Source organism: Globicephala melas, chromosome 6, assembly GCF_963455315.2.
Source record: "Globicephala melas chromosome 6, mGloMel1.2, whole genome shotgun sequence".
Taxonomy (NCBI): Eukaryota; Metazoa; Chordata; class Mammalia; order Artiodactyla; family Delphinidae; genus Globicephala; species Globicephala melas.
The window spans coordinates 113,202,918-113,225,214 of NC_083319.1; the positions used below are offsets into that span (position 1 = coordinate 113,202,918).

Consider the following 22,297-nt stretch of genomic DNA (forward strand, 5'->3'; position numbering starts at 1 on the left):
GGACACAGGTTCGATCCCTGGTCCGGGAAGATCCCACATGCCGCGTTGCAACTAAGCCCATGTGTCACAACTACTGAGCCTCTGCTCTAGAGCCCGTGAGCCACAACTACTGAGCCCTGTTGTCACAACTACTGAGCCTGCGCTCTAGAGCCCGTGAGCCACTACTGAGCCCACGCACCTAGAGCCTGTGCTCCACAACAAGAGAAGCCGCCGTAATGAGAAGCCCGCGCACTGCAACGAAGAGTAGCCCCCGCTCGCCGCAACGAGAGAAAGCCCACGCACAGCAACGAAGACCCAACGCAGCCACAAATAAATGAATAAAATAAGTAAATTTATAGGAAAAAAAAAAGAAGAATAGTTGAGATGTAGGCAAAATCATCTGTATCTGTCTCTCCCCACCGAGAACCCTGCAGTTGTGTGTTCCTTTTGTTTGTGGGATTCAGGCTGGATCCCTAGTTGATGGGTTCCTAGCCGTCTGGTGAGAGGCCCCCAGTGCTGGTGTGGGATCAGATGACAGTGGACACTTACTTCCGTGCCTCGGTGATGGGTTTCCTTCCCGCTGGGCCCCGATCTCCGTTTCTGAACCGGGTTTCTTGTTTTCCCAGTTTTGCCATTCTCTTGATGGCCGGGGTGGCTTGTCACTCACTGTGACGCTAGTGTGGTTTTTCCTCTACGTGCGTACATCGCCACGTATCTGGCATGTGTGGTCATCTCTAAGGTCTTCCCTCAGTGCCGCCACTGGTTATTTTTTAAACATTTTAATATTGAGGTAAAATTTACATTATGTGAATTACAGTGTGGAAACCCTTAAGTGTGGAATTACTGAGTTGTAACACATGTCCACGCCTGGATAACCAGCATCCCTGTCAAGTTATATAGAATACATCTGTAATCTCAGGGATTTCCTCATGCCCTGTGAGGATTTATTCCCAGTACATGAGCTTTACCTGTTGTGGAAGTCATGTAGATGTAATTTGTATATGTTTATTCTGATACATGTTTATTCTGATTTCCCACGTGTACACATCAGTACGTTGTTCTTTATTTATCTACTTTAAATAGCTGAGGAGTCCAGTGCCCATCTCCCGCAGATGGACGTTTGGGTTTTCGGTTTGTGGTGTTGTGAATAGTTCCGCAGGGAGCATTTCTGTGTGGCTCTGTATGTGGACATGTCTTCATTTCTTGCATTAACACCCAGCACTGGAATTGTTGGGTTGTGAGTAGGTGCGTTTGTAACTTTATAAGAAGCGGTCGAGCAGTTTTCCGGAGTGGTTGTACCATTTTAGACTCAACCTGTGTGAGTTGTTCATTCTGTGATATTGACAGCATTTTCTGTTGTCAGTCTTTTTCATTTTAATCGCTCTGATGGGTGTGAAATACGATCTCCTTCTAGTTTTATTTTATATTTCCCGGATGACTAAGGATGTTGAGTGCCTGTCTACTTCCTTTTCGACGTGTCTGCTCAAATCTTTTGCCTGTTTTTCAATTGGGTTTGTTGGTTGTTGTTTATTTGCAGTTCTTTATATTTCCGAATTGAGGTCCTTTGTCATGTATATGTATTATAAATATTTCCCCCTATATGTAGCATGCATTTTTATTTTCTGAATTGTCTTTTTTGATGAACAGAATTTTTCGGTTTTGATGAAGTTCAATTTATAAAGTTTTATGGTTAGTTAAGATTTGTGGGGGGAGGTGAGGGAGGTCTGCCTCATCACTAAGGTAGTGTCCTGTGTGTTCTCCTAGAAAACTGATACAGTTTTAGATTTTACATTTGATTCTGGGATCCATCTCAAGTTATTTTTTGTATGTGATGTGAGGTAGGGGTCAAGATGCCTTTTTCCTCCACGGGCTGCTAAGTGTTCCAGATCCATTGTTGAAAAGACTTGCTTTTCCCCAGTTGAATTGCCTTGACACTTTTGTCTAATTGTCCATATATGCGTGGCTCTATTCCAGTGTTGTTTCAGTTCTGAAACTATGAACTGTCTTTCACATTTGATGTCATGTTTAAATTATGTGAGCATCTCTCTCCACTGCATCAATGAAAACATTGGACACAAACATCTAAACCAGGCAGTTGAACTAGAGGTCTCACCTGACCTTCCCGTTTAGTATGAAAACCTGCTCCTACCCCCGCCCTGCCATGTTTCTGGCTCTCCCTACCTCCCTGGGTTTCTGTGAGGGTTGGATGGGGGCTCTGCAGAGCCCATCATGCAGGACCGTTCTTCCCCACGACTCCAGTGGCAGGTGGGAGGTTCAGGCAGGGCTGGGGCACGGGCCTTGCCAGGAATCTAGCTGTCTTCCAAATAGATAGAAAGTTGACTTTTTACCGGGAAGTGTCCCTCATCCTGCCATGAATCCTCAAGATGGCAGCTCAAGTTACTGCAGCAAATTTTCCCAGTAAATTTTCCTGCTCTCTGCAAAATATTATCATAATTATTAAATGTGATGAAACAGAGAAACTAATATTCAGAGCAATGAGCGACATGAATTTCCTGCATTTTAGTTCAGTGACTGTATTCTCAAGAGCTCTCTGCCCTTGGAAACATCCATAAGATTTGTTTTCTTTAATGGTTTGTCTGTCAGTTGTACACTCCCGGTTTAAAGGCCACCCAAGAAAAAGAAGCTGTATATCAGCTGTGTGACTGTTTGCTTATAACCACCAAAAGAGTCTGTAAGGAAGATACTTGTTTGCTGTGGTGTGCTGCAGACTTTGCTTCACGTTTTTCAAATGCCAGCAATTCACTCAGTCCAAAGCCCTCAGCTGCCCTCTTCCAGGGCATATCGCGTTTTTAGCTATGTTTCTAGCACACGCTGAAGTGGACACCAGTGAGCGGTAGCGGCTCACGCTTCTCCAGGTTCTCCGCGTGCACCTCGGTGTGCCAGGCTCCCCGGCAGCCCCAGGGGACGGGGAGTGACAAGCCTCCTTCCTCCTGCTGTTCCCCTGTATCTACCTCGCACTGTGCCCCAGAGGAGGTGCTAAGAACAGTCCACAAGGGTGGGTAGCTGTCCCCAAGCAACACGACGCACGCGTGGAGGCGTGTGGTCCGTGTGTTCACAGCTGGTGAGCCTGACCCACTGTAGAATCGCCTTATTAAGCGGCTTTCCCTTTGGCTGTGGTTTTTCCCACTTTGCCATCCACACTGCAGCACTCAGCCCGCTAGCGATGACGTTCATTTGTTCATGTATTCGTCCAGCAGGGATGTCATCGCAGGCACTGAGGCGGGTGCTCATGATGAGAGATGGCCATGCAGCTCAGGTGCACAGGTGTTGCGCTCTTGTGGGGACCAGGCTGTGAGCCGAGTGATGGGTGGATGTGAGAACCGTGTGCCCAGGCGCGGGATGAGCAGCCCCTTCTCCAGACGAGGGGCGGGGGGTGTCCTCCCCACGGAGGCCGCACCCGCTCTGGTCCTAAAGCAGGCGTGGCTTCTGCGTCTGGGAAACGGTCTGTCCTGTTGACCTGCACCCTGAACTTGGTCTTATTTACATCTGATTCCAAACAACAGAGGCATCCGTCCCAGACAGAAAACTGTAAGTGGGAGAAACCCGACCTCCTTGTCAACTAAGCACGTGTCCAGGGGCTGGGGGCCCTCTGGGTAGGAAGGTGGGGTTGAGGGGGGCTGCCCTGTGGCCTTCGGTGGAGGGCTGTCTCAGTCCGTTCGGGCCGCTCTCACAAAATACCACAGACCGGGCAGCTTGTAAACAACAGAAATGATTTCTCGCTGTTCCAGCGGCTGGGAAGTCCAGAATCAGGTGTCTGGTGGAGGCCCCCTCCTGGGTCCACAGCTGGTACCTCTCACTGTGTCCTCACAGGGCAAAAGGGATGAGGGATTTCTCTGGGCCTCTTTCATTAGGGCACTGATCCCACTCTCGAGGGCTCCACCCTCTTGACCTAAGCACCCACCTCTACACCATGACCTCTACACCATCGCCTCTACACCTTCACCTTTGGGGGGACGCAGACAGGCAGACAGTAGCCAGGAGGCGTGGCACGTTCGAGGCCGGAGGTGATGAAAGCAGACTGCTTCGCTTGCTGAGGGTGGAAAATATGACGTGAAAGCATCCAAAAGGAGGTCCGTGAAAGTCATGGTGTAGCATGTTAATCTGATTGAAGAGGGTAACCGGGATCATCTTCAGATTCCAGAGACACAGGCGGTGTGGCCAGGCCCACGCTTCCAGAACTGCTCCCGCTGCTGCTGTTGTGGCCGTTTGGTTCTCTTGTCCCCTCTCTAATTCTTAGGGTTTTAATTTTTATTTATTTATTCTTTATTTTTATTTTTTTTTTGCAGTACACAGGCCTCTCACTGCTGCGGCCTCTCCCGTTGCGTAGCACAGGCTCCGGATGCGCAGGCTCAGTGGCCATGGCCCACGGGCCCAGCCGCTCCACAGCATGTGGGATCCTCCCAGACCAGGACACCAAGCCGTGTCCCCTGCATCGGCAGGCAGACTCTAAACCACTGCGCCACCAGGGAAGCCCTCTTAGGGTTTTTAATCCCCTAAATACAGGTCTTTCCCTTTGGCCTCCGTCTTCCCTATAGCACTGCCTATGACACTGTGCTCTGGACAGGGCTCTCCTGTACAAGTAGGAGAGGGGACGGGGGGGTGGGCCTGACTGCACCCCACACAGATGTATTTATTGATCCTCAGTATTATGATTCCTGGAGAAACAGTTAGCAGAGTCTCATATCAGTTCTTCTTAAGTTTGGAGAACTCTTCTCTTCACTTTCTCCCCGGATGTTTGAACATAATTACTTGACTCGAACTAACTTTGTTATGTCTCTACATTTAGTTAAGTACTGGTTAAGTCGCCAGTTATGTATCATCATTCGAGTCTGTAGCAGCGAGAGTGCAGTCCAGGGAAATTGGTGAGAAAGCTGCTGCTTCATCTCCTCTCTTTTTACCTTTAGTTTATTTTTTTTTTTTCCGTCTCTCTCTCTCTCTCTCTCCCCGACCCTTCCCTACAACGTTAATGCCACTAAAACAAGGCTGGAAAGTGTCCCCAGCTGCTTGCTTGCTCAGGAGATGCTCTGGGAGGAGAGGAGTGTGGGAACGCGGGAGGGGTGTGAGGAAGAGGAAGGGGGAGGGTGGTAGGAGGAGGGGCGGCCGCGTGCCACAGAAGCAGGCAGGCTAGCCTGGGCAGCCCTGTTCCATGGTGGGTGGAGGGGCCAGGTCTGGGCAGAGGAGACGGTTGGAGGCAGGGAAGGGGACACTGGCCCAGCAGAATAAGGACAAACAAAGAATAAACGCGAGTGAAAAAAACATGGTTTTCTTCATTTCTGTCTATACGCAGCGGCTGTCCTCCAAGTGCTGGTAGATACGGTTGAAGTCAGTCTGATGAGAAAATGTTATGTGGCAAATGGAGGTGGAGGCTTAAGAAAGTGATCAGATCAAAATGCCCCGGCAGAGTGCTGTCCACATAGAAATATTAAAGGAAAGAGCAAGTAAAATGATGGGCTTTCGTGGGATTATGGCTTTCACAGCCCCTTCTGCTGTTGCCTTGGAAAAATACCTCGTAATATTCATCTTGGATGTTTGTTATATTGAAGTGGAAACATTTCAAGTTCTGATCAAGTCGTATTTGAGTGGTAATCCAACCCAGAGATTCTGAGAACAGCACTTAAGACTTATTCACTATTAAAGAATCAGTATTTTAATGAAATGCTGTTATGTCCAGAGAGATACTTCACTTTGTGGGGGGTAGGGAAAAGCCAACATGTATTTTGTGTACAAGGAACATTTAAACAGTCTTTTCCTAAACCATTTTGCTACCTGTTACTCTGTGTGCAGTGCTTAGTGCTTCCTATCTGGTTATTTCGTTGGGCCTCAGTTCTTTCTGGAAAGTTTTTGAAAGTCAAGTTGCAACCAGCCAGAGTCTATGCCAATTGAAATACAGCTAAACTATTAAATTATACACATTTTATGGCTTTCCGGTGACAAGCATATCTTCTAGATGTTCTTTTTAGTAGGTCTTTGAATCTTTTTTTACTTAATGGAGCAGTAAGAAACGCATGAAGGAATTTGAATTTAGAGAGGCTGTCTTGCATGTGTATCTGGGCGCTGGCATTTAGCGTCTGTAAAATCAATTGGCAGTGAATGTTTTATTTACCTCTTAGGATCTCAGCTAGATCATCAAGCAGCGCTCTGCCAGAGATACTGGAATACAGTCGATGGTACGGAAACGGAGTGGAAAGCAGTGAATCAGAAGTATTTGCGTGCCGGTCTCATGAGGATTTTAATGCCCTGTAAAATACCTGTGTATGTAATGGGGAAGCAAAAATTATTGGAAAAGTAGAAACGGGCGCACTGGCATAGTACTCTTTTGTACACGAGCGAAATAGTCACTGTTTACCGAAACGTTATCACACCTCAAATTGCCTAAACTGCCCAGCTCTTTGCCGAGGCCTGAGTGGCAGCTGCAGGGCGAGGTTGGCCGCAGTGCCGGGCTCTCTGCAGCCTCTTGGCTTCTGAGCCTCCCTTTCATGTGTAGCCAAGTGAAACGTGAGCTCTGCAGATACTGCGGCCTTGGCCGGGCAGCAGCTTGGAAAGGCTGCCGAGGGCCAGGAGGCCAGGGGCCGGGCGAGGCCACGACTCCCAGGCCTTTGCAGGGCAGTGACCGAGGGGCTCTGAGGTTCCAGGCACGTTTCCCTGCGAGCCCAGGCCTGGGCTCTCTCAGGCGGTGGTTTTGGCTTCATCCTTCAGACGCTGCGTGAGGAATATGCAGTCTTTATTGCTCTTCAGTCGCTTAACCGTTTCTCCTTCACCTTCCACAATCTGTGTGGCGATCAGTCTTTTAAAAGATCAGTGCACTTCACTGGATTTGAAATCAGGGTGGGGTTCGTTTTATTTCATACAGGAAGCCTTCTTTGGGGAAGTCTGACACAATTGGATTTTCAGCCTCTTGGAATTTAATTGGAAAAGCACAGCAGAGAAGGACAGGGCCGGGTGCCCGGGTGTCCGCTGGTGGGTTAGGTGGCCCTTGACCTCGGGATTGCTTCTCTGTGGCTCCCGGTCACTGGGAGAAACCGATTCACAAATCAGTGTGAGTTGGTGCGTTTCCGGTGGCAGTCAGGGATGTAACCGGGCTGACCGTAACGCACATCACTGTTGCCTGAAGTTTTATTCTTGCTGCTCATGTGTTAAGAATGTTGGATGATTTTAGGAACACTTAGTAGAATTGCTTTGATGGGAATGTTAGTAAGTCCATCAGGCCGCCGGTGCGTGGAAATGATCTACGGAGAAATACATTCCTTCCCTCCCACACCAGCACATGAGAAAAGAGCCGTCCTGTGGGTCACTGGGGAGCTGACAGGTCTCCCCAGGGAGCAGTCCAAGCGGTCCTGAATGCCGGATCTGGGTCTCGGTGCTGCGTTTGGCTGGCCAAACAGAACTAATCGAGGTGGGGAGAAAACCGAGAGGACAGGCCCTAATGGTGCACAGAGCTCTCCGTCACCGAGCCAGTAATAGGATCTTCAGTTAATTCACACAGCCTTCCAGCTCCCTGCACTGGCCCTGCCAGGATGAGATACAGCCTCTCCCAGAACGCCACCCCCTACTAGACAGGGCGTGTCGGTGCGTCTGTAATTTCTTCTGTTCACCCGGAAGATGAAAACAAACGTGCGCTTCAGAAACGCCCCCCGTGAAGTCCCGACGCCTCCCTAGGAGGAGCAGGCTTTGGGTTGCTGCAGTGAGTGTGCTCTGGAAATGCCAGTGCTGTGTGAATTCGTGCAAAAGGAGGCGTATACGGCTGCAGAGACGGACGTGTCTTCAGGTGCCCTGGGTCCCTGCTGACCCGCCCTTCCTGCTGGGCGGTGGCAGTGATGGCGCGTCTGCCCACCGGCCGCTTGCAGTGGTTTACACGCTTTGCTTCTCTTGGTCCTCATGGCACCCTGAAGGTGAAATTAGGCCCGGAGAGGCTCACCTGCTCAGGATCACACAGCAGGTGAGCAGCTGGGCTGGGATCCCGGCCGCAGGGCTACCAGTCATGTCGCCAGGGCTGTGTTCCGAGCGCCAGTTCGCTCCTCCGGCCGTGTCGCTCAGAGCGCTGTTTACTGCTTGTTTATTTACTGTCATTTCCTCCAGTGTGTCTTAGGAAGTATTGTTGAACTGTGACTACCAGACTTCCAGAAACACACGGTAAAGTAGAGGACGTGGCGAGGCCCTTCTGTGAGAGGGGACGGGACCTACGACCCTTCCCTGAAGCCAGCACGGCAAGACTGCAACCCCGGTTCAAAGGACTGGGCGGGGCTTCCCTGGTGGCGCAGTGGTTGAGAGTCCGCCTGCCGACGCAGGGAACACGGGTTCGTGCCCCGGTCCGGGAAGATCCCACGTGCCGCGGAGCGGCTGGGCCCGTGAGCCGTGGCCGCTGAGCCTGCACGTCCGAAGCCTGTGCTCCGCAATGGCAGAGGCCACAACAGTGAGAGGCCCGCGTATCGCAAAAAAAAAAAAAAAAAAAAAAGCCAAAGCAAGGACCGGGCGGCATCAGCGTCCCGCAGGGGAAACCGAAGGGCGCATTGGAGTAGTCGATGGGGTTCGGTCAGGCCTGGGTGACGGGGGTCGTGTCGTTAGAAGCAGGGTCCGAAGGTCAGAGGGCCTTTGCAGGGTCCAAGGACTTCTGGAAGGCTGGGCTCCGGTGTCCTCCGGAGCAGCTCCTGTTAAGCAAACCCAACAGGCCACGGGCGAGGCTGGCCAGGCCCCCCGCCCGCGGCAGTCGACAGCAGCAGCCGGCTCTTCCTCTGACGCCAAGCAAGAATACCTCACCAAGCAAAGCTGGGCCAGACGCTGAATCTCTGACTGGAAGCTAAACTAATTATGCAAAACTATGTTAGGAAGTTCTGTTGCCATCAGGGTTTGATCCACTTCTTTGGAGGGGGCGGGGGCAGGGAGAGACTTTAAAATAGCTTAGAAAAAAAACTATCGCTGTCCCCCTGCCTGCCCGCCCCCTGCCCATTCTCTCCCCCCCACCCCCCCCACCCCCCCACCCCCCCCACCCCCGGCCGGACTCGCCCTCCTGGCAGGGTTCTTCCCGCCTGGCGCTGCCTGAAGGACACAGCAGTTGAGACACTTCAGCCTGTCACTTGGGGCCCCTGTAAGCTGCCTGCCCACCTGTGTGCACTCACATGCCTGCTCCCGCCTGAGCATTGCGTTCTCCGTCAAGCCGGTCCCTCTGCCCCGCGTGCTCCTTGCCTTTGGGGGTGCTGCCCCCAGCGCCCCTGCGTTTCTCTTTCTTTCTTCTTTTCCGGCTTTCCTGCTGGCTCCTCTTGTCTCCTTGAAGATGTGGCTCGTGTGTCCCTTCCTCCAGGAAGTGTTTCAATTTCCCACCCACTCCACCCCAAGACCTCTGCCCTCTGCTGCTGTCACAGCTCGGTCCCTGCGTCCCCGGGTCACTCAGTCCCTGCCCTCTGGCCTAACGACTTCTAGAGCCTTGTCCCTTAAGGGGAACGGCTGTGCCTGTCCCTCTTTCAGTCCTCAGCACTCGCACACCACCTGGGAAGAAGGGAAAGCTTGATAAATGTTTTCGGGATGATGAATAAATGAGTAAGTACGGAAAAAGCAGGAGCTCAGGAATCTCCTTCAGTGAATTACTTTGGCTGTTTGACGTGCCGTTTATCCTCTGAATCAGGGGTAGGCAGCCGTGACCCGGAGAGGCCAGAAGTCGTCTTAAAGTGACACCTAATGCTCAGGAAGGGCACCTCCAGTGCCACCGGAGAGGGAGTATCATATCCAGTCCATTTGGTGATTAGATTGCCTGGGGGCACACGCACATGTTAAAGCCGTCACTTAAAACCATAATGCAGTGTGGTCACATCCAAAACCCCGTCTGTTAGCATCTCAGCCTGACGGTGCTCTCTAGGCAGGAAAGAGCAAAGGGGGAGTGGTCATATGTAGGTTGTAAAGGCTATGTGTGCATGATCACGGGTTATGACCTCTGAGCGGCCGGGAGCGGTGCCTACCTCCTCACGGCCGTTCCAGACCCCGGCACAGAGTTGGCCCCAGCTCATCCCTGAGTCCACGAAGGAGAAGGAGCTGCTGCCCACAGTGAATGCCGTGGGAAAAGTTTTCCCCAAAAGCCAAACTCTGATGTTTATCTGTCAAGCTTAAGAGCAGTTAGTAAATGAATGAATTGTTCTGAGTTTTTCCTCCCCTTCTTTTTTTTTTGGTGCTTATCATTTATCCTGCTGAGTAAAGTAGTTAATAGCGGAAATTAAGTTTTTTATGAGTTTTTGAGTTTTACGCCAGGAAGCCAGACACAGCAGCACTTCCATGTACTAAAAACCCCAAATAAGGCAAAAGCCTCACTAAATTAGCCTTAGGAACAGAATGCCAGCTCAGGGGCCGGGGACGGTCTCCTGTTTGTTTTGTTTGCTCTTGGTGACACGTACGTATACAGTTTTTGTTTTTTTTTCCGGTACGCGGGCCTCTCACTGTTGTGGCCTCTCCCGCTGCGGAGCACAGGCTCCGGACGCGCAGGCTCAGCGGCCACGGCTCACGGGCCCGGCTGCTCCACGGCATGTGGGATCTTCCCGGACCGGGGCACGAACCCGTGTCCCCTGCATCGGCAGGCGGACTCTCAACCACTGCGCCACCGGGGAAGCCCAGTATACAGCTTTTCAATGTGAGGTTTTCTTTGTAGGGCAAAGTGTGGAGTTGACGTTGACTTAACAACCATGATAATACAGTTGGATTTTCAGACATGTGGGGACCATTCTTTCATTAAAACTCTTCTCTTTCCTTTAGGGAATACCTCAGTTACCATGTGCCAAAGCATTATACAACTACGAAGGCAAAGAGCCCGGGGACCTTAAATTCAGCAAAGGTGACATCATCATTTTGCGGCGACAAGTGGATGAAAATTGGTACCACGGGGAGGTCAACGGGGTCCATGGCTTTTTCCCCACCAACTTCGTGCAGATCATCAAACCGTTACCTCAGCCCCCGCCTCAGTGCAAAGCACTTTATGACTTTGAAGTTAAAGACAAGGAAGCCGACAAAGATTGCCTTCCGTTTGCAAAGGTAAAGTGAGAACAGCATCGCCTTCTCTGTACCTGACTGCATAGACTGTGGCTTCTGTTTCCTTGTGCAAAAACATATGATAGTTTCATGTGAACTATCTCACTGTGCTTCTAAAAATATCTGGAAGCAGGCTTCTCAGAGTCACAAAGACAGTAATTTTGTGCACAGACTGTTCTCTGTGAAAGATAATTTTGGTTGATGTGCTGTGTGGTATCATTTTCGTATTTAGGGCCTAAATGTAATTCTGAGCTACGTTTCGGGGTGTGTGTGCGCCATTCGGGGATTTTAATTCCCTGAATTATGGATAACAAAGTGAAACGTCATTGCTTCCTTATTTTATATGAAAATTTCTTTGCTGCAAAGCACACAAGACTATCTACTGAACTGATAAAATGCTTTGGGATTTTGAGCAGAATGTTGTGTTTTTTTTGGTAAAGAAAAACAGTAGGGTGTACACTTAAATGGGTATTTGGTGTATTATCAGAGAAAAAGTGAAAAGAGCCTGAAAATTAATCTGGACCAGGGGTTCAGGGGGCCTGGGTGGGATTTGAGGTTGCAATTTGTGGGTCTAAACAAATTCAGCCGTCAGCCCCTCGGTGGAGGGGCTGGTAGTTTACAGCTGTCTGTTCTGATGGGGGAGGCCAAGCTGACTGCTAATTACCATTCAGTTCATCAGCTTCTTCCATTCACATCCTGAAGACACGTCATGGAACTTTTACTCAGGTACTCTTACGACTTGAGTCCCATACTGAAAAGAAAATTAGGTGGCGAGCTTCCTGGGATGAGGTAGAGTAACGTTCCTTGTTTCTTCAGGATGACGTTCTGACTGTGATCCGCAGAGTGGACGAAAACTGGGCTGAAGGCATGCTGGCAGACAAAATAGGAATATTTCCAATTTCGTACGTTGAGGTAAGTCCGTCTGTAGAAACGTCAGTTGTGTTCGTGTTCTGCTTAGCAAATCAGTCTTCAGTGTGCAATTTGAGTATTCAGAAATCCTCAGGATCACTTCTCACTATGTACCTGCATCGCATCATTGTTGCACACCTTGAACTGATACAGTGTTACATGTCCATTATGTCTCAATAAAACTAGGGGGAAAAAAAGAAAGACGAAAACCTAATCGATTAATAAAAAAAAAAAGCCCTCATAGCACAAAGCCCCAGGAATGCAGCTGTTCTAAATCCTGGGATGGAATTCCTCTACCCTGCCCTACAATTCCTGAGGACCAGGAGACTGGGAAACGTTTGAACTCTGCACTTTGTCCCCTGCTAAGGGCATCGGTGTGTCTGTTGAGTGGGACCTTGGGCTCCCTGCCGGCCCCTGTGCTGTCTGCAGCCACTCTTTTCTGTCGGCAGCTGTGTGGTCAGAGGCTGGCGAAGGTCCCGACTAAGGTGAGAGATGCGTGTTTCTGTCTGTTGACGCGTTCTTCCACGTGCCCCACGTCTCAGAACTGCGACAGTGATTTGCACGGTAGCCTCCAGAAAACGTTAAATAAGCAATGAACCGCCTTCACCCCATCCCAACAATAACTAGCCACGCTGCCCCCTTTAACCAGCTTTACTCGGAAAGCCATGACCCAACCGATTCAGCGAAGTCTTCAGCGAAGGCTTTTTAGGAATATGTGTAAAGTAACATGTATTATTTTAAAGAATAACACAAATGAAGAATGAACTAGGAAGTTACATTCTGCCTTATTACATCATATATCATAAACTTTCTTTTTTTTTTACATCTTTATTGGAGTATAATTGCTTTACAGTGGTGTGTTAGTTTCTGCTTTATAACAAAGTGAATCAGTTATACCTATCATAAACTTTCATGTCCTTTAGTCATGAGACTTTCATGTCAAAAACAAAATTTGAAGGGATTTTCAAAGAACGAAAGACCAGCCCAAACAACCATACAAGGTTAGCTGAGATCACAGAAGGCTTCTGGGAAGAAGCGATTTCTTAGTGATGTCTGTGTCCTGGGTAAATGTGCATGGAAAAGGTGCATTGTTATGGCAGAAAGGACACCCGAGCCGCACAACCAGCAGGTGCACAGGCCAGAAAGTAAGAGACAGCACAGATCGGGAAATTGAAAGTAATTCTCTCGTTTAAGATATCAAAGCATGGATCTTAAGATGTAAAAAAAGAAAACCCACACCACTTGTGTTCCCGTCTTTTCGTCTGAGGCATTTATTTTGGCGTGGTTCTGAGGACAAAAATGACAAACTGTGTCATCGTAGCCAGCCTTCAGTCTCCCCACAGACTGTGAGATGGCCAGCGTTTTCCTAGTAGAACTCCCCTGGACTACCATGAATCTGTGGAAAGGTAATTCAGACCATGTAAAAGCCTTGAAGTTTATCCGTATCCTTCAGGTGTTCCTGTTTATTAAAATATTTTTTCCTCCTTTGAAAGTAAACAGTAGAAAAAAAATTCTTAGCTCTCAGGTAATCCTTCCTGCACGTTATTTACGTATTCTAACTGCGGTCGCAAAAAGTTACACGCGTTCCCAAGCATCTGAATCGTTACAGTGAGGAGTGTGGGTACCGCAAGCTTAGTCGTGAGAGCCTGTCTTCGTTTGCTGGGTATTAGCAATGCTGCTTGCTAGCCCTTGGCGTGTGAGGCGTGGAAGAGGATTGCTGTGCTTTTGTTACTGGGCAGGTGTAGAGTTCCGTGAGAGGCATAAGAGATCCACCCACAGCAAACCCAGAGTCACCGAGAGTCACTTGAGTCATGAGGATTATTTACTCTGACTTCGGTTGGAAAGATAAACTTCTGCCCAAGTGGAAAATACTTTCATTCTTCTGCCTCTTTTCTTTCACAAGAGTATTTTCCTCATTTGAACCACAGTTTTGCCAGTTGAGACGAGGTGAACGAATCATCTCTCCCGGGGAGACCGTGAGCTTCCCTTTGATGTAAGGCCATAGGATGGAAGTTTCTGGCACCTGGGGATTAGCATGGGGATTCAGCCTTTAGGGGAAGAAGGGGTGGCAGATTTCAGTAGCAACCTACCGAAATTCAGCCATTCATGTAAAGCGTAGACTGTCTTACAGGGCAGCCTCACATGGAGCGAAGCCAGCTAACCATGGGAATCAAAAACTGGGGCTTTTTCCTGAATAATGTCTTTCTCTTGCTCTGTAAACCCTTTTAGGGTCCAGACCATACCTCACTGTAAAAACAGACTGTGTTACAAAAATTCACTTGCAAGTTATTTTCTTATACCTTGTAGATATACATTTAGGTTTCCACCAGTGTTAGGTGCTTTTGCTTTTTTTTTTTGCGGTATGCGGGCCTCTCACTGCTGTGGCCTCTCCCGTTGCGGAGCACAGGCTCCGGATGCACAGGCTCAGCGGCCATGGCTCACGGGTCCAGCCGCTCCGCGGCACGTGGGATCCTCCCGGACCGGGGCACGAACCCGAGTCCCCTGCATCGGCAGGCGGACTCTCAACCACTGCGCCACCAGGGAAGCCCCGCTTTTGCTTTTTTCATGGTGCTGCTCCCCCAGACTGTTACCCCCCAAGGTGTGAGAAGGTTGTGTGTGATGGTGTGTCTCAGAGGGCCTGGCCCTGCTGTGTCCTGTGCACCATGGTTTGGCGCTCAGATCGGACCGTGACCCAGAGGACAGCAGTGGTCCTATAAGAGAATCTCAGCGCCACGTCTTGTGAGGAAGTGAGTTCAGAACTGAGTCTGCAGAGTGGCATCTGGGCTTGTCACGGCGGAAGCTGGAACCCCGACTCCTGCTGGGTGGCTGGTTCGTGGAGATGCCCGTGGAACTTGCCTGGGGCAGAAACTCTGAGCAGGATGGGCTAGGGGGTGGGATGCAGGCCTGGAGCAGGACCTCTGGGGTCGAGTTGGGAGCTGAGTGTCAGCGGTGGCTGAGCAGAGAGCCGAGTCGGGGGACCCAGGGCATGAGAGGCAATGGTGGGGTGCTGTGCCCTTCCCATCCCTGCTCCCCACCTCCCTTCCGCCTTCCCCTCCAGCACCAGGACTGTGCACCGGGCTCCCCACCTGTATCACGGGAAGTGAGAAAACGGTGACCTGCCGACAAATGACCTCCGATTAAAGTACCAGATTCTTCAGAGTTTGAGCAGAGAAGGAGAGTCTGGCTGGGGGTGACTAGGGAGAGAACGACCACGTGAACGTCCTTGAATTCTGCCCCTCGGGTCTCTGTAAAGGTGAGGGGTCTCCTGCCTTGATCACCATCACGCTCCCCTGGACACTCTCCCATCAGAGCCCCGAGGCTGTGGGTTCTGTTCTGTAGGGAAGGTAGATGTTTCTTGGGGAAACCCAGGGGCCTCTTGGAGACAGCGTGTCAGGATATGTGTAAAAGGGTGTATTTGTCGAGGAGTGAGTGCGCTTTTAAAAAGGAATCAGTAGCTTGCTCTTTGTTTTGTTCAGAAATATCGGGCTTCTCCAAAACCGAACGATTTTAACACCCTCATTAATTCAGAGCTGACTCATTCACATTTCCTGGTCATTTGGACAAAGATGATGTAATTCCTAGCAAGCCCAAAGTTTGAATGAAGTAAGTGCTGAATATGGCATTTTGGATGAATTTCAAACATTGTTGTGTATTGTAGGCTTATGAGCTATACATTTTTATTAAATGTGTCGTACAATATTTTGATTCTTAGTCATTCATATAAACTATCACCCAGTTTTTTCAACAAAAAAAATTGGTTAGCAACTCTGCTGCAGATAGAATGTGAAAGTGAGCACTCCTCGCGTGCAGGTGGCGTGAGGTGGGCGTGGCCTGGTAGGCAGCTGTCTGGCTCTGTAGTTAACTGCAGGAAGGAAGGGCTGCATCCGGGTTAGATCGCTGCCCCGATGTCACCTCTGTGGGCACACCTGCCCTCACCACCTCGTCTAAAGAGGTCCTTCCTCTTCCACCTGCTTTGCCTCACCCACCAGGTGCTGTGATCCTGGAAAACCTTGGGCTTGGAGCCCAGACGGCCTGGATTCCAGTCTTGGCTGGACCGGTGATTGTGGCGTGACTGGTCTCCTCATGTGTGAAATAGTAGAGCCCTCAGGGTGAGGTCGTCCAGCGGTGCTGTGCGCTGCCTGCAGCTAGTGAGAGGTGTGTAGGGGGGACTATGGCCGTCACCACCGCTGTCATCGTAATCACTCCACCGCATCTTGTCACCTGTAGTTGTCTCATCTGTGGATGCTACTGTCTCCCAGTGTCCGCCCTGCATGGAACGTGAGCTCCCAGGGTCAGCATCTTGTCTGGTTCACCCGCTCTCCCGAGGTCCCCGCGTGTCACCTCCCCCTGGTTGACCCTCAGTAAACATGGGTTGAATGAGTGAGTGAGCAACCCAAGGGCCTTTTGAGCCGACATCAGGAATGAACTGGTTTCAGAGGTGGCCAGCTTTGACATTTTTCAGCCAGAACGCCCAGCATTCGCTACCCAGCCATGTATTTTCTCATCGGTTCGTCTTGGTGATACATCCGGACCCCACCATCCTCAAAGCACAAGGTCTCTCCGGTGACTTTAGGGAGATTGTTTTCTAATGAAGCTGGGTGAATCTTTGGTTATGCCTAGTTTAGAATTTTCCAGACGGTGGCCATACTCTGTGGATTAGATCCCGGAGCCTCTACGGAGGATCTCCTCGATACGTGCTGACATGAATTTTCACCTGCTTGACACTATCCCTTTGGCTCACTTTGAGCAGACGTAGGGTGGCCTAATTGTTAAGGATACTCATTCTTTTAAAATAACTTTATGGAGTTATCAGTGACATATAATAAACTGCACGTATTTAAAGTGTAAAGAGGTTTGCTGTTTTCAACTTTCAGAATCAGACAAATCTTGGGAGATATTTCTGTGCCCAGGGAACAGAACGGTGTCATCAACTTTAACTGTGGAAAGTCACGTGTGTGCGTCTCCCGGAGCACCAGCGGCCTTCAGGGGGATGATAGCTTCCTTTTCTGTGGACATGGGGACTTGGGAGATGTCATCTGTGTTTCAGGGAATTACAGGTGCAGGTTTAGGTATCGGGTTTGAAGTTGTCAAGGTGCCCCTTGAAGGAGCTAAGAAGAGCATTGTTCACTTTACTTCTGAGAGTCTTTGTGCCAGAACAGCGGTCCCTAACCTTTTCGGCACCAGGGACTGGTTTCGTGGAAGACAATTTTTCCATGGACTGGCGGTGGGGTGGGAATTGTTTGGGGATGGTTCAAGCGAGTTACATTGATTGTGCACTTTATTTCTATTATTATTACATTGTAATATATGATGAAATAATTATGCAACTCACCATAATGAAGAATCATTGGGAGTCCTGAGCTTGTTTTCACTTGCCACTCACTGATAAGGTTTTGACCTGAGTCTGCAGTTGATTTATGACGGTCTCTGTGCCGTCAGACCTCTCTGCTAAGGATAATCTGTATCTGCAGCCGCTCCCCCGCACTAGCGTCTCCGCCTCAGCTCCACCTCAGATCACCAGGCATTAGATTCTCATAAGGAGCGCGCAACCTACGTCCCCCGCATGCACGGTTCACAGTAGGGTTCGGGGTCCTGTGAGAATCTAATGCCACCGCTGATCTGACAGGAGGCGGAGCTCAGGCGGGTGACGGGAGCAATGGGGAGCGGCTGTAAATACAGATGGAGCTTCGCTTGCTGGCCCGCTGCTCACCTTCTGCCGTGCAGCCTGCTTCCTAACATTCAGCCAGTTGGGGACCCCTGCTCTGGAGAGTAATGAGAACCGAGGATCAAAATCGTCGTCTTTGATCTCTTAATCAGAGAGAGCGGGTTGAACAATGTAAAAAGATATTCTGTCATTCGTATTTTGGGATGTATTCTTTTCCTTTTAAATGCAAAAGTGAAATGTTCAATTCACTGAAATCTTTTCTTTTTAAACGAGAAATGGAGGAAAATTGGGGGCCAGTTGGAAAGAGAATTATGATATTGCTTGGCTTCCAAATACCCCTTCAATTCTGAAGTGAAGTAATTTTTATAAAATACATTTAGAGACATTGTTGGCAAGTCAGGAAGGCAGTTGCTTGCCGCACTAACTTTCTCCCTCCATTTTTGAGGTAAATTAATTTCTATAAATGAAATCTAGAGCTGCTGTTGAGGAACTGGTGAGGGAGGTAAATTAATGTCTATAAATGAAATCGAGTTGCTGTTGAGGAACCGGTGACGGAGACTTACCCCGTGCCCAGTGTAATACATTCGTTCACCTCCACGTCTACACCGGCCCTGCTTTGAGTAGGGCTTTCAGCCCCATGGGCTCTGTCCTGCGCTGCGCTCGTATCCTCTGAGCGCTGTCAGCTTGGTGCAAGTAATAGTTGCATTTTGTTTTGCCACAATGACGGAAGGGGAGAGGATCTCTGGATTCCGAATTTCTCAGGGCAGAGGCAGGTCTCTGGACTCGAGGAAAAACCCCTGCTCGCTGCGGACAGCTCGAGGCAACCTGGCCAGACCCAATCGGAAAAGGAGCCCTGTAGATTAGGAAAGGATTTATTTAGGGCAGTTTGCACCCCATCTGTTATGCAGCAGCCTCTTTACAATTTAAGAGTTTCCTTTTGTTTTCCATCAGGAACACACTGTGGGAGCTGAGATTCCAAAGATGGGTTAATGTTTATCGACTTCTCGCTTCACGAGCAGGCAGTTTCCAGCACTCTGGGTAGTTTCATAGAACATAAACCTGCAGGCGTCCCGTGGAGCCTGGAGCAGAGGCCAAGGGTAATGACTAGTTGGTGTCTAATGTCCGCAGCGCTTTCCCCTAGGAGTCCTCAAATTCTTTAGCCTGGCCGTATTCCCCTGGGCCCTCACTAAATTGGTCTGATGATTGTTCCTGGAAAATTCCATACCTGGGAATTTTCCATACCTTTACAGCTCATCGGGAATGTTTCTTGGTCCATGTGTCTGTGGAAAGCTCACCCTTTCTTCAGGGTCCTGATGAAAACTATCATTTCTCATGAAGCCATTCTTCCCTGATCCTCCTTTGCAGAAACAAAACAGAGCAGCCCTCTCCTTGTGTCAAACTTCCATCGTTTGCAGCTTGTCCGTTCTTAAAGCCTGGCGCGTGCCAAGAGTGTAGTTACGTGTGTATAGGATTCAGTGTTTTCCTGGGAGCCACTTCGTAGATAAAAAAACATTTTTAATGATTTTATGTCTATGGTATAATCACATTCCAGAAGAGTTGGAAAGGAAAGAAAGAACCCTTAGGCCCATCACATATCATTTTGGTAAATATCCTTCCATTCTTTCTCCCTGTGCTTTATTTAATGAGACCACACATATGATTTTGCCTTTCTCTACACTATCATAGTGCTACTAACCATCAGTTTTTGTGACTGCATAATAAACGTTTTAGGAGCTAAACTGTAATTTAGTTAATTATTTTTCCATTTTTTAAACAAGTGTCTTGTTTAGGGACACCCAGCCAGTAATTGAGAGGTGAATTGTGGTCTTTCTCAGACAGCCTGTGTCTGCCCTAGACCCCTGCCCTGCAGTTGCCTCTGAGGATATGTGATGATGGCTAGTCTTCCTAAGGTTGGCACAGAATCACTGTTATTACCAAGCTTCGCTTAAGAAGTGTTTAGTTCATTTTGATTTTTCATCAAGACTAGTGACAACTTTTCAGGTTTGAACACGCAGAAGGTTAATTTTCAGAAATGATGAACCATTCAACAACTTAAAAGAACTGAGGTTGCCTTTTTTAAGAAAAAAATCACACATTCATTAAAACCACAGTATTTTAAGGTCTTAAATTTTATTATTTGAAATTTTTATCACATTGCTTATACACCCTAAATTTGGTAGTAACTAAGGTTTTTTAAAGAAGTGAAGTAGGGACTTCCCTGGTGGCGCAGTGGTTGAGAATCTGCCCGCCAATGTAGGGGACAGGGGTTCGATCCCTGGTCCGGGAAGATCCCACATGCCGTGGAGCAACTAAGCCCATGAGCCATAACTGCTGAGCCCGCCTGTCACAACTACTGAAGCCCGTGCCCCTAGAGCCCGTGCTCCACAACAGAGAGAAGTCACCGTAATGAGAAGCCCGCGCACCAGAATGAAGAGTAACCCCCGCTCGCTGCAACTAGAGAAAGCCCGCGCACAGCAACGAAGACCCAATGCAGCCCCCCCCCCCAAAATAAAAGCAGTGAAGTAGGTGCCGTTTAATTAAGCGAGGGTTGTCTTGTGTCCTGGAAGAGACAGAATGAGTGTCCTGCATATTTGTGTGCATCTGTGGCACCTTGATGAAGCTCCTGGGAAGAAGCTTCCCTGTAGTGAAGTAGACGTGTTTCAGGAAGGGTGTCGGGAGGTGGTGTGGAGCAGCTGCCCTGGTGACAGTGGAGTGGCCTGTCCCCCAGGCCTCTCGGGTGTGTGAGCAGGCATCTCTGCAGGCGGGAAGGGGGAGGAAGGTCCCAAACCCCTGTGCGGGGTCGCCGCATGGCCTCTTCTGTGCCGACTCCTTCCTGGCGGTCTCTCTGTTTCCCACCCGCTGCCCCCAACACTTTGGGTTCCAGGGGAGGGGGGCGAAATATCGTTCACCGGTTTATGAACTGATTACGTGTCCACGTGGGATTTCTGCCCGTGCGTCCTGTCACACCAGCAACTGCTTGCTTAGAATTCAATGGCAGCTCCGTGTTCTTAACCTCCCGAGATGGATGCGTGTATGTTTCTTCCTGCATCTGCTCACGAGGTCCTTGAAGGCGGAATGTGTTGTTGACCGTATCCTTTAGGTTACCAGACGTTTCTTGTGTACTGTGTGTGTTTGGTGAGAGAGAAACACACCCCAAACCTGGTGTCTTGTCAGATCCAGGAGCACAGGGCAGTGAGCTGGCCCAGGTTTTAAGTCATCCATTGGGCGCTCTCCTGGGTACCGCGGTTGATCTGTCGCTGCCGAGGTAATGGTGGGCCTGCCCTTCAGCCTTGACCTTCGGGGTCCAGCTCCCCCCGCCCTCCCTGCGTGGTCACTGTTGGCGTCTCTGTCGTCCTGGGGTCAGGGCTGCCCCTCCGCACCTGCTCCCCCAGACAGGGCTGCATCCGCGCACCTTTGCTGGTTTCCATTTCCAGTGTTTGCTCGCCCAGGCTCCCCTTCCTGTTGGAGGAGGGTCAGCCTCTCGCCGTCTTCGGGCTGTACGCTGTCTGCACGCCCCTCAGTGACGGTGCCACTTCCCTCCTCCTCTCCTGCCAGAATCCCCAGGGTCACTGGCTGTCCCTGCGGTCATCGCCCTCCGGGCTGCCGGCCAGCTGCTGTCGTGCTTTACCCTCCCGCGATGGGGACCCCAGCCGTGATGCTTGCTTCTTCCTTTCCCTGCAAAAGCCCCCGGCCCCCGCCCCGCCCCCGCCCCCGGCCCCCGCCCCCCTGGTCTCCTCCTAGCCGGCGGTCCTGGGCGCCGTCGCCCCCTCCTGGCCCTGCATGTTCTTCACGCTTCCTGCCCTGTCAGAGCCCACGGCTGGCATGGCCTTTAGGACTTCCACGCTTGGCTTGCAGGGTGCTTTCGTTTTAATTCGTTGTTCAGATGGAAAATCAGGAGATTTTACATAGGCTTAAATGTCTAGCTTTCCTTTAAAAAAGAATCAGCTGACACTGGCAGCAGCTGCAGAGAGAGAGAGAGAGAGAGAGATGGGAAGAGAGAGGGGGAGAGAGAGAGCGAAGGAGAGAGGGGGAGAGAGAGAGAGGGGGAGAGAGAGAGAGAAGGAGAGAGAGAGGGAGAGAGAGAGATGGGAAGAGAGAGGGGGAGAGAGAGTGAAGGAGAGAGGAAGAGAGGGAGAGAGAGAGAGAGAGGGAGGGAGAGAGAGAGAGAGGGAGGGAGAGAGAGAGAGAGAGAGCAGAGAGAGAGAGAGATGGGAAGAGAGGGGGAGAGAGAAGAGAGAGAGAGATGGGAAGAGGGGGGAGAGAGAGAGCGAAGGAGAGGGGGGAGAGAGAGAGGGAGGGAGAGAGAGAGAGCAGAGAGAGAGATGGGAAGAGGGGGAGAGAGAGAGCGAAAGAGAGAGAGGGAGAGGGAGCGAGAGGGAGAGAGAGAGAGATGGGAAGAGAGGGGGAGAGGGAGAGAGAGAGAGGAGAGAGAGGGAGAGAGAGGAGAAGAGAGGAGGGGGGGGGAGAGGAGAGAGAGAGAGAGAGACCCTCCCTAGGTTGCTGAAGCGTCCACCATTGCTGCCGGCGTCCCCTGACCTCTCCTGCCCCAGCTCTGCAGACACATGATGGCACAGCCCCCGATTACTGCTAGAAACCCAGGTGCCGCTTCCCTGGACCTCTTCTCTCCCGAGTCGAGGGGATGTTTCTCTCTCCCCGCCCGGCACTGCGCCCCGCTTATAACAGTCGCTCAGAGAAAGTAGGGGTGAGGGAAGGTGTCCC

General features: G+C 50.2%; 1 protein-coding gene across 4 annotated transcripts in view; it reads left to right on the top strand.

Annotated features, from left to right (window-relative positions):
* SH3RF1 (SH3 domain containing ring finger 1) overlaps positions 1-22,297 on the top strand; it is a 160,396-nt gene that overhangs the window by 95,060 nt on the left and 43,039 nt on the right. For all 4 annotated transcript variants that reach the window (XM_030845234.2, XM_060301372.2, XM_060301373.2 and 1 more), the window contains exons 3-4: positions 10,732-11,007; positions 11,821-11,916. In XM_030845234.2, the coding sequence (XP_030701094.1) occupies positions 10,732-11,007; positions 11,821-11,916 (372 nt within the window). The remainder of the gene's footprint in view (positions 1-10,731; positions 11,008-11,820; positions 11,917-22,297) is intronic.